At 38.3% G+C, this 12,900-nt stretch overlaps 1 protein-coding gene across 3 annotated transcripts in view; it reads right to left on the bottom strand.

Annotated features, from left to right (window-relative positions):
• The window catches only part of COL12A1 (collagen type XII alpha 1 chain), a 359,822-nt gene that overhangs the window by 264,747 nt on the left and 82,175 nt on the right, over nt 1-12,900 (bottom strand). For 2 of the 3 annotated variants that reach the window (XM_029595614.1, XM_029595613.1), the window contains 2 exons: nt 4,526-4,642; nt 785-928 (listed from right to left, as the gene is read on the bottom strand). The exons of the other annotated variant lie outside the window; for it this stretch is intronic. In XM_029595614.1, the coding sequence (XP_029451474.1) occupies nt 785-928; nt 4,526-4,642 (261 nt within the window). The remainder of the gene's footprint in view (nt 1-784; nt 929-4,525; nt 4,643-12,900) is intronic. 3 annotated transcript variants of the gene reach the window in all.

Below are 12,900 nucleotides of genomic sequence, written 5' to 3'. Positions count from 1 at the left end.
AGTTCACAGTTTTATTGGAAATATTTATTACGTTACGCTATACTTTACACACATTGTTATTTGTAAACCGGGTTGATGTGATGCCTGTCATGAAACTCGGTATAACAAAAATAATAAATAAATAAAATAAATAAATAAATGAATTGGGACTCTAGTCTATCCATTCTGCATGCCAATAGCCAATATTTTTATAATAACAAAGAGACTTAACTTGGAACTCTGCCTTAGTTCCATATTTTCTTGCTGGATTTCGGTGTTTTGGGTTTTTTTAGGGGAGGGTTCGCTATACTCCATTGCTTTATGCCTGGAATGCTCCTGTACACGATTCTCTTTTCTCCTATCTAAGGATACACTGAATGCCTGAATCATAGGAATAACTGGTTGTCTCCAAAATTCAATGACAATGTTGCAGTAACTCGTATAAGAAAGAAAATGTATGTGAATGTATTTATAACCCTAGCAAAAAACAGTCCTGAATCGAATGCTTTGTCATCTGAGCCTGCTTATACATTTTATATTGCAGTATGCTCAAACATTGCATGTCTGATATTCATGTATGAAAACAACTGTCCAAAAAGTGCTTTATCTAATAGCCTTCTGCCTGGAATATCGGTCAACAATATCTTTTGTGTTGGCTTCTGATAGAAATTAACAGCTATTATTAACCTTAGACACAGATAATCTTCAACTTAGCAATTATATCAAAATGTGTTTCTCACCTACAAACTGCAGTTAAAATTCTTGTCTAATTCAATTGCCACTTGATGTAAATCTTAATACTTACTTGTAAGTTGGCCGAAGACAGGTGTACTTTCTTGAAAGTCATCAAATGCAGTTATAGTTACAACATATTCTGTGCCTGGTATAAGATCTGTTAGTAATGTTTGGGTAGCCGTAGCTGGAAGACTCATTTCCTTAGTGGGTCCATCTGCAATATATTATGATCAACTTTTAAGTATCTAAGATTCTTAATCTTTTAAAAGCCAAGGGTTTCACTCAATATCATACCTCACTGTCCTGCGCTCAGTTAAAAAAAATATTTACTAAATAAGGTCATTTCATGAGGAATTCGACTGACAACAGAAATACAAGAGAAGATATATCTAAGTAAAAAGAAACTCAACTAACTGACATAAGAACATAAGAACATAAGAAATTGCCATGCTGGGTCAGACCAAGGGTCCATCAAGCCCAGCATCCTGTTTCCAACAGAGGCCAAACCAGGCCACAAGAACCTGGCAATTACCCAAACACATAGAAGATCCCATGCTACTGATGCAATTAATAGCAGTGACTATTCCCTAAGTAAACTTGATTAATAGCAGTTAATGGACTTCTCTTCCAAGAACTTATCCAAACCTTTTTTGAACCCAGCTACACTAACTGCACTAACCACATCCTCTGGCAACAAATTCCAGAGATTTATTGTGCGTTGAGTGAAAAAGAATTTTCTCCGATTAGTCTTAAATGTGCTACTTGCTAACTTCATGGAATGCCCCCTAGTCCTTCTATTATTCGAAAGTGTAAATAACCGATTCACATCTACTCGTTCAAGACCTCTCATGATCTTAAAGACCTCTATGATATCCCCCCTCAGCCGTCTCTTCTCCAAGCTGAACAGCCCTAACCTCTTCAGCCTTTCCTCATAGGGGAGCTGTTCCATCCTGTTTCATTGATCTTGTTACCCCCCACCACCCAACACACAGTAGCCAAAATGTTTCCTAGTGATTCAGGAGGTCAACTTAAAAACTGATCTAATGTTTTAAGGAATCCAGATGACTCTGACAGTGTACACATTCCATGAATCTGAATCATGACTTTCTTATGATAGCCTGACCCCAATATACTACAAGAAACACATTCTGCGCATAACTCGTCTTTTCTTTCTCTTCTACATGCGGCTTCCTATGCTGACACCAAATGCGAACTTTGAAAATAGAACATTCCCTTCAAAAAATCATTTGGAAGGATGAATATTCATATTTATATATATACCATATGGCTAGCTTTATTTGGAAAATGAAATGTAGGAATCAGAGATTACTACAGATGAACACATATTCTTACTAGCTGAAAACGTTCCTCCCCTCCTCTCCCATTCCTTTACACAAGCTTCATTCTGCAGTGAACCAGAGAAAAGACTCAGCTGCACCTGGCATGAGTAGTGATGATGATGGCAGCAGAAACTTTACAAAATGAAAAGGACTTCCACAACAGTGCGAGTCTTACCAAGGAAGCATTTCCTCTCTCACCTACAATAAGAATCTAAGGCATGGAGCTGCGGAAATTAGAAAAAAACTATCCTGGCCCCAGGAACCTATAGAGAGATTATTTGCCTAAATTCTTATATTTTCCCACTTCTTAGGGAACCAAAGACTTTAGCAAACATTCTACACATCTAATTCAGGTTTATAGCTGTTTAGGCAACTTATTATAGAGAGACCTGAATCCAAATTTCAAATGGGAGACTACATAATCATCAATGAATGATTCATACCATAAAATATAGTACATCCCTCCTTTAACTATCTCTAAAAATGCATGTGAAATGGGTATCAAACCTCTTTTAAATACAGTTCATTCCATGGGGCTTTAAAGCACTATTTTACAGTTTAAAACCACTTTGAATAGAGTTTTCAAACCATATAGGATAAGATGCAATAAAAAAAAGTATTTTATATGGGCTAGGCTGGTGGCTAAGTGGCAGTAAGGTGCACCACCATGTGGAAGGTCCATGGTTCAATCCCAATTTTGGCTCTTCCAGTCCTTGGGTTGGCTGGGTATGGATCTGCTGCAGAAACAGTGTTCAGAGCCCCAGGGGAGAGGGAGCTGTGGCCATTACATGATGGCGACATCTAGTGGCTGGCTTCAGGAGCATGATTCTGGAAGGACTATTGTTGAATGGTCTCTAACCCAGAGCCATCACTGCAATGACCAATCTAGGTAACTTGGAGATATAAAAAAAGGTGAAAAAAATTCCTGGATAACTTCAAATGAAGGCTCAGTGCACCCAGTCCCGCTGCCAACTGAGCTGGAGGCCCAAAGGGCAGAAAGAAACTGCCAAGTCAAAAACAACCGTATATTTATTTTCAGAACCTCATGCTATGGTGAGGTTTCACTGTTAAAGCTGGTCATTCTTATGGACTCCAAGAATAAATAAATATATATTCCACTTAATATTCTGAAATTTCCTAAAGTAGCACAAAGCAGATGAGAAATAAAAGAATGTGTACCATTTGATTACAAGGAAGCAAAATATTGCTCTCTCTTTCTTTTTCTTCAAAATCTACAAATTACATTATTACCAATTGTTAATGATATTGCTACTATTTGGGGGACTGTTTGGATGACTCAGTGAATTTGAACAATCACAGGTTCAAATCTGGGTCTAGTCAGTAGTAAGAGAAATTCATTCCAGTATGAAGAGTGTTTGGTGATCTTTGAGAAAGAGTTGGTGATCTCTGTCCTTTTTCCAATGCACACATTTCCATGAGTTGACACCATTGCTGGCAGTCTCAACAAAGAGATCAAAGATTGCACAGATGTGGAAAGTGGACTTTTTCATCCTTGGACGTGGTCCGGCCCAGAATTGACCTTAGGAGAATGCAGGGCCCATGGCAAATCAACCACAGTGGGGCCCTGGAATGCTGAAATAATAGTGTTGGGGATGGGTCTAGTATGGCAGTGCAGGGCCCAGGATGGTTGCCCCTGTTTTCCCCTCCCCTTGAGGACAGCCATGGTCCTGCCAACAGAGTGGGGGCATACTCATACAGCAATGAGGGGATGCATGCTCTTCTGCTGTTTATGTTGTACCTGTTTTATGTATTAGAGAACTTTGGATCCTAAATGCTGTTAATCTAGTACCTTTCATGAGCACTAAATTCAATAAAAAAAAAATGTTAAACTTTGCATTTTAAAAACTTCTTGACCTGATAAAAAAGGAAAAATACCTATGGAGGTAATTTTAAAAAAGGATTTACATGCTGAAAACTGGGTTTTACATGAATAAAATACCCATTTAAGTGGGCTTTAGAAAATTGCTGCAAAATATACCATTGAATTATTAATAGATTTTGCCCATGTAAAGTACACTTAATGTGGGTAAATTGAATTTGAAAATTGCTTCAATAATGTTACATTTACATGTGTTACTCCTTTGAAAATTACTTCCCCAGGGGGTAATTTTCAAAAGGATTTACAAGTGAAAATGTAACTTCTATTGTAGCAATTTTCAAAAACATTTACCTGCATAAAGTGCACTTACACACGAATATCCTAAGGACACAATTACATATATCGTCGCAATTTTCAAAAGCCCACTTACATGATAAAGTGCACTTACACATGTAAAACCCAGTTTTACGCAATTAAATGCTTTTGAAAATCAGGCCCCCAAAGTTTGACGTTTCTCAGGCTATACCATCAGTAAAAATATAAACTGCTGTCTGGTATTTTTTCATTATTTCTATCTTCTATATTTCTGTGTGAATAATATGAAAGGAAGGTTTAGAAAACGCTAACTTACCATGTGTGGATACCACTGTAATTTTGTAACCCCGTATTCTATCAGCTGGTCTACTCCATGACATCTGAACTGAGTTTTCATCTATAATTTCAAACTGTATATCTGAAGGTGGATCAACTGCAAAAGACAGTTTACAACACATGCATTTTAGAAAGTGTCAAGATTGATTACTTAAATTCAAAATATAGAAAGAGAAAGATTTCAAGCAAAGCTTACTAGGTATGTCTTTGCATAAATTTGTTTCCAACAAACATGCACGTATGTTGTTGGGAAAACAAGAATAAAATAAAAGCTGACAAGATATGACAACACATTAAAAGAATGTACATGTTACAAGGACAGCACATAACATTTGTTCCTTGAGTTGCTAAGTCATTCGAGAATGGCCAGCAAAATCAAGCACAATAGAAAACACATTTGGATACAGGTACAATGAATTTACAGGTAATAACTACAAGTGCAAACTTTTCACGTAACAATTAAAAGGATTTTGGTTTGGTACATGCTGGGTGCAATCCATACAAGGCATGCCAAATCACAGTAATCTGCTTACAGCTGTACAGCATAAGATAATGTAGGAAAATGGAGACAGCATTCTTTTCCACGGGACATCAACAAATATACGCAGTCCATTCACAATGGTTTCTGCCTGGTTTAGCAACTGTTATGTCACTGGTTCTACTATAACAACTTGGCAATGCTGGAAGAGTTGGTAGGACTGCCAAAATAGCAAGGGATGGAACTGTATGATCCAAGCAGTCTCCTCATGCCAAGTAGACAATATTACTATTTTATAGTGGAGAAGGAATAAATAGTATTCCATAATGATAAATCTGAGAGCTTCTCTGTATTTAAGCCCACTGCAAATAACTGTAAGTTCCAGAAGTGAAGGGGTAATTTAGAATCTATTTCAGAGGGCACTGATTTAGAAGCCTATGCCAAGTCTCTGTGTAACCTTGAGCAAATCATATTATTAGCGCCCTCTATGTCTGCGCATCCCATCTAAACTGGGTACTAATGCTAGTTTCTTGGGGAAGAGATCAGGTTGATTACCCTTATTCAGCACCATAAATATGGATGGCACTATAAAATGATAAATACTAATATGCATGTTAAATAAAATGTGCATCTGTTTCTAGAACCATGCAAAATACTGTTCTAATATATTGAGGGAGATTAATGAAATGTAATTCTGAAAATGTTAATTTAATATTTTCCCTATGTGTGTTGCAGACTGATATAAAACTAATTTTCTACCTGTCTACACCAGTTTGATGTTACGTAGACCTACAATAAATGAATACCTTTCTGGTCACAGGTGCACATAGACCCATACTTCAAGGGGCATTTTAGTTTTAAAATGCCAGTATGGTTTATCACAAAACAATGGTTAATAATGAAAAGACAAAATCAGAGCATACCGATGGACATTTATTTACAATACTCATAGCAAATAGCAGATAGGGCACTAGTGATCTGAACAAATGACGGCAAAATGGAAACAAAAAAAAAAAATCATAAGGGTTGGTGACAGAAATAACTGAAGAGTACAAAAGGAAACAGTATTATCTTGCAGCATCATGCATGGGTACATGAAGTGTTGATTTCTTTGAGCTTTTCACGTTGGACAAAAGCCTCCATGTACAAGGTTCATTACAGACAGACTTTTCAGAAATATTTTATAATGATATTCTACCTTTCACATCATCATGCCAAATCATGCAGCACTTTGCTGACTCACTCTCGGTGCATGGTAGGGTATATAAAATATATAGAATGACTTATAAACAGGTTTGCAGAAATACATTTGCATTGTTTTGGAAGTCACCAAGTCAGACAGTCACTCATTTTTCAAGTATGGTTCAGGGGGAGTATGGTATCACTGCTTACAGATCCCACCTGCTCATTTAAAAGAGCAAGTTTTGATCTTAAGTCGCATCATTTAAATTGCTCCCAAAGCATAAATCCAATTGGCCTTTTAAACACTGAAAATAGAAGGAGCTAGAGTTGCTTTTAATTTAATTGCCTGCCATTTCTAACCATAGGATAATATGGCTTTTTTTGACACTACTACAAGATGTATACTGGAACTAAAAATGTTATTTCCTTCTCTCCATACACAGGCAGTGAGATTAATCTGCATGCACAGGTTCATTAATTCTCATACCATACTTACGTTGTTAGAGTCAGCTGAAGTAGCTCTTTAGTATAAAGCATGCAACAGATAAATAATATGATATATATATACTGTGTATATGTGCATGTGTATATGTGTATGTAGGTGTGTGTGTGTGTGTGTGTGCACTTATGTATACATATATCTTAAGAATATCATTATAAAATATAGTTTGAGTAGCTATGCCTCAGGACAAATTTAATGCAAAGGCAGACACAAATGACCTGAGCATGCTATGAAAAAGAAATCAGGACATGGGAAAATAGTGCCACCAACCTTGACCGTAAATTGATCAGATGCTGCAGAGACCCCTAGGCTTTAGCTGCCGGAGGTCAGCAGCCGCCCAGCCTGTTGATTTCCAAAATGACTGGCTCCCACATAAACTGAAAAACTGATGGGTTGGCGGGGTAGAGTCGTCAACTCTGTACAGGGTGTTTTCAATCCACTTCATGAAAGCTCAGGTGTAGCACTGGTCAGCTCCGAAGCACGACATGACAGTCAGCTAATAAGATATATGTCCGCTTTTCTATATATGTAAAGGTGTCAATATGGATTAACTGTTCATCACATTATTGATGCCACGGCTTGTTTCAGTAAAAAGGAAAGTTTTGTAGGTTATAGTTATGGCACTACCTAAACTGAAAAGGGCAATACTAAAGGCCCTACTCTCATCCTTTGTGATCTGTGTTTTGTGAAATCCACCTTAAATTTCCTTTAAAATTCCCCATGCGTGTCTGTGAAATATGCCAAAATCAGTGCATGCTCTCCATACATAACCATTCACTTCAGGAGAGACCCACACATCTGCAATAATGGACAATAAATGCCTAGAAAGGAAGGAACACGGTCAAAGAAACAAGTTAACTAGCAGTCTACCTGTGAAAACAAATACCAGATTCAGGAGCAAGGTCACCTTGTCCTCAAACAGCATTGGTTCATGTGCTGTAATTTACAGACAATCACCATAGAAGGCATTCAAAGATTCCGGCATTCAGTATATCAACATCCTTCCAGACATGCTATGCAGCCAGTAATACATGAAAAGGTTTTGCATTCATAACCTTTCAAAATTCAAATATGAAGTTGTTTCACTTATCGCTTAAATTCTAGCAACTGTATTATTTGGCAAAACAACATTTCAATATCTTTCTCTTAGAATTCGATAACTTATAGAAATGTTAATACATTTTGAGACAGCATAATACTCTGGGCTAAATGGCCAACTTCACATGGTTATGTTGACGATATCTAGTGCTCAGGGGGGGGGTTGTAGACTTTAAATTGTGTTTGGGATCTTTTTCATGATCACAATGACACATCACAGGACCATGTATGTTGTCAAGTACTATTACATTTTTCAGGTGATTAACAAAATTCAGCCTCTTGTCTCAAACACTAGCCACAAACTGGTTGATTTTAAAAGGCTTGCGTGTGCCAAAACCCGGAGTTATGCACGTGGTTTGGACCCGCGTGGATTTTAAAAGGCTCGCAGCCACACGTGTAGCTCCTTTTACACACACAAAAATCTTGTTCCCAAAAAGGGGTGGAGCATGGGTGTGGTCTGGGCAGGGCATGGACGGGCTGGATCTGTAGCATGAATCTAGAGCATAAGTAGTTATGCATACAAGTGCACACCAGGGTCCCCTACCGCATAACTTTACTTTTGCTATGGATAGCGTGTAAGTCATATAACAAAAAAAATATATGCTAGTCAGCAGGGTTTTAAGGGTCAGGGTAAGAGGGTGAAAGGAAGGCAAGTTTACTGGGGTGAACTGGGAAAAAGGGCTATTGCATCAGTGCGCTTAGCTATTAAAATTCCCTCCGCTTACACCAGTGAGGTGGCATTTGCATGCATATTCAAACATCAGTATAAAATCGTGCACACATATACTCGCGTATAGCCAATTTTATAACATGCACGTGCATATATGCGCGTATGTTCTATAATCGCCACATCCATGTGCTCGCACCAGCAAACATGCATATGTGCGCCCGCACATATGCATGTTTGCCTCAAATTTACCTCAAAGTCATTTTTTGACCTCTAAATGCAGTCTTCTTCTGTCCAATTGATTATATAATCTATAACATTTGCCTCATATTTACCTCAAAGTCATTTTTTGACCTCTAAATGCAGTCTTCTTCTGTCCAATTGATTATATAATCTATAACATTTCTTATAAGACTTATCACACTTCAGTCCAGGTACCACCTTTCAAATCTATGACAATCCATTGCGTAATGCATTGCAGATGGCATTATGGCTTAGAGGTCTATATATACTAGCGTTAAAACCAGTAGGTAACATGGGTTACCTAACAGTATTAACACCGGAATTATTGCCCAATGAATGAAATTAATGAAATTTATTAAAGATAGCGTGGCCATGGGAATGCCAGCATGTTCAACAGCTCAGGTCTCCCAGCACTAACTGGACCATAGAGCAGGAGAGTTCAAACCGGTTTGCTTGTATAATATCTTTCTGTGTGTTTATTTCTCTTCCAGAAGCTACAGGATATGAAGGGCCTACTACTAACTACTCTTACAGATTATATAAGAAACTGGACAGAAGAAGCTGCATTTATTGGTTGTTAAAAGACTTTGTGGATAGTGTTTGAGACAAGAGGATGGATTTTATTAATCACCTGAAAAATGTAATAGTATTTGAAATACATGGTCCTGTGGTGTGTTATTGTGATCAGGTTTTCAGGATCTCTCTAATGAATATGCACAGAATGAATTTACATGAACTTCCTCTATGCATGTATTTTATTCATATTCATTAGGGATATCCTGAAAACATGACCGGATGAGGAGGACCCCGAGGATCAGTATGAACACCTCTGCCTTAGAGAAAGGGCCTTCCCACCCAACACCCTAAAGCTCAGCGGGCCTACAGGCCCCATACCCATCCGAGAAATAAATCTGGATCTATGGACCAATCCCTCTTAACATTAAATCCTAGCCTCTGGCTCCTCCTATCCCCAAAAATCTTTACCAATAGAAAAATGTCAGTCTTCCGCCTGCCAGCTACGGCACCAAATCTAAATTGTGCTTTGGCATTCAGATCAGACTGTTTATGGCTTAAGCTCATTAGTTCCAAGGATATGCATTTGTTTTTAACTTGTGCAAAAGATTCAACAAATGAGACCACCGCAGTTTGTTCCAAATGGAAGAAACTAAAAATGGTCTCCCACAAAACTACACAAATATTTTCAGGTATTATTGGAATCGTTGCAGAAAAACAAAAAAACAAACAAAAACTGGGCTTCACATAGCCCTACAACCACTCTCCTCCTCTGTAAAATCCTATCTAGGGCCTGGGCCTGCCTGGCTAGGCTGAGCCACATCCTTCCAGGATCTTCCTAGGCCCCAACACCCCCCCCCCCCCCCCCCTGTTAGTTGGAGGCTGCGGATCAATCTTTACATTCCAAGTAAGTAGTCCAGAAGAAAGAATGCACATGCCACTTAAATATAAGTACCAAAAAGAAATGATTAACATTTATTTGAGAAAACAAAACATCTATGCAAAAAAAAAAAGCCTACTCTTATTAGTTAGCTGCAGGACAGTTGCAGAGCAGATCCAGCAGATCAGAAGTGAAACTGAAAGCAGCAAACCAGCAAAGAGAGAGAAAGAGAAATTTGACATCAGCTCAACCCCCTGTCCAGTCACAAGCAGTAAGTTTGAAACAGAGGGGAAAACATTTTAACATTACCTTTTTTACATAAATTTGCATTAATTCATACAAAGATCAGAACCTTCCCTCCCTTTTACACTTTTAGGAGTGAATACTCCCAACAATCCCCTTCTCAGCAACTCCACACATTTGCTATTATTACCCTAGTCCCAATGCATCATGCAGGGCCAAGAAACAATCCCCGGACAAAGGCTTAGTTAACATATCTGCCACCCTGTGGGGCAGTATTTCAGTTTCACCAGTTTCTTTGAACACATAGCCCTCATGTAATGTATTTTTTATGTCCATATGTTTCATGTCTGGCCTGAGTTGTTTTGTATCTACCAACCACCATCATAAAGCTGTATTGGCACCAGCTAATCAATCCCAAAGTGCAAGAATAATCTGCACAGCCGTACAAGTTCTCTGACAGCATGCTCTGCCACACAGTACCCGGCCTCTGTGGAAGACAAAGCCATAACTGTCTGCTTCTTGCACGACCATGTGAAAGAAGACATAATCCTGTTGATTTTCAATCCGTTCTGTCTCCTCTTCAAATCTGCATCTACTTAGCCAGTCAGATCTGAACTCTCAGTGGCTGGTAACTTAAAACTAAAATTCATCGTCCCTTTCAGATACCTTCCCAGCCTAACTGCTGTCCAATCCTCCTGAGTTGGATTAGCCCCTCACAGCACTGGATATGTCAGGTCTGGACACTGTTACAATAAGGAGAAGTTTCCCACTTGCTGTTCTGAACTGAGTATTATTGGTAAGTCTTTTTTGACTTCCACCGCCCTTTTGGTAGCCTGTTTCCGTTGGAGTACTTGTTTCACAGCCTTCAGACAGACCCAGAAACTCTATAAAATCATTGATCTTTTGTCTTTGGTTTAATAAGTAACATCCATCTTTATCCTTTTGTATCTCAATCCCTAGATAGTAACTTATATTTCCTAGTCATTTTACTTCCTCTTCTTTGTTTAAATAGTCTATGGTTTCGGAACCTTTGTCATTCTTTGCAGAGCATACAATCAAGTCATCTATATAACACAAAATGTACATCCATCTTCCAATTTTGTGTCTAAAGAAATGAGTCAGCGTCTCCTTGCTTGAACCCCATGCTTACGAGCAATCTCATTTAGCTTCTCAGCCCATGGCTTAGCAACTTGCTTTAGGCCATATTTGGATTTATGTAGTATGAATAATACCAGTCTCTCTTTGTCTGGTTTTTCAAATCCTGGTGGCTAATGCATACACATTTCTTCTTTAAGCTCACCATGCAGAAAAACAGATTTCATGTCAAGATGTTGCACTCCTAATTTTTTGCTTGCTGCCACACTAAGCAGGATTCTTAGGGTTGTATGTTTCACAACTGGCGCAAATGTTTCACCACAGTCAATGCTAGATATTTGTGTGTAGCCTATGGCTAACAGTCTTGCTTTGTGTCTGCACATTTCCCTCTGCATCGTACTTTGTTTTAAAAATCTAATGGCATCCTATAGCTTGCCTGCTTCTTGACAAGTTAATCAGTATCCATGCCTTATTTTTGAGAAGAGTTTCTGTTTCTTCTTTTGATGCATTGCTGCATTTTTCTGCCTCATGATGTTGGGTCAGATGCTTCTTTTTCTTGAATAGTGCAGCACATCCGTCCTGGTGGATTTCCTTTATTTGATCTTTTAGATATCCTTAGCTTTGGCTCTGGTTCTATAAGAGCTGCATCTCCGTCCATCTGATTATGATGGTCATATTCCTCAGGTTCTGAGATTGTGAAGTTCTCTGTCTGAGAAGAAACATCATCAGCATCTGCTTACAGGTCATTACCACTGGCAGCTGTTCTTTCTCTGCTTGTATATCAGCATCATCAGCTTCTTGCTCAGTATCCCCCATCTTTTTCTCTTAATAGGTAGAGCCATGTGCTGCTGGTGGATCTTGCTTTTGTTATTTCAGACCCAGGGCTTAGTGATTCATTCTGGTTCATCCATTCTTTCTTTTTCATCAAAATATGCCAAGCTGCACAATTTTACTTCTTTTGTTTTGAGATCATGGATTCTATATTCCTACTACATATCCCAGCACGATTCCCAATTCACTCCTGCATTGCAGTTTGTTGCTCTTTTCTTTGGGAATATAAACATAAGCTTTCCAGACAAACAATCTCAGATGAAATAAATTGTGCTTGCACCCAATTCCACAGCTCATAAGGTAGGCAATTCCATGAACAGGTGCAACACTGATTGCTTCACCCCAAAAGTCATCAGATAACTGTGCATTTAACAGAAGACATCTAGTCATGTTTAGCAAGCTCTGATTCTATCTTTGTACCTGCCCATTCTGTATAGGGCTTTAGCTTATAGTCTTTTCATGCTTTATGCCTTTTTCTATTAAATTCCTTTATTTCTTTGCTGCACATTCCCCTCCATTGTCAGTTCTAAATCTCTTAATTTTTTCTCCTAAATTTAATTTTCAACATAGGCATATCATTTTTAAACATTTAAAAACCCTTACTTTTATTTGACAAAAAAATA

The sequence above is a fragment of the Rhinatrema bivittatum genome, chromosome 3 (assembly GCF_901001135.1).
Source record: "Rhinatrema bivittatum chromosome 3, aRhiBiv1.1, whole genome shotgun sequence".
NCBI classification, from domain to species: Eukaryota; Metazoa; Chordata; class Amphibia; order Gymnophiona; family Rhinatrematidae; genus Rhinatrema; species Rhinatrema bivittatum.
Note: the sequence above shows the minus strand (reverse complement) of the source record. Positions and strands in the feature narration are given on the sequence as shown.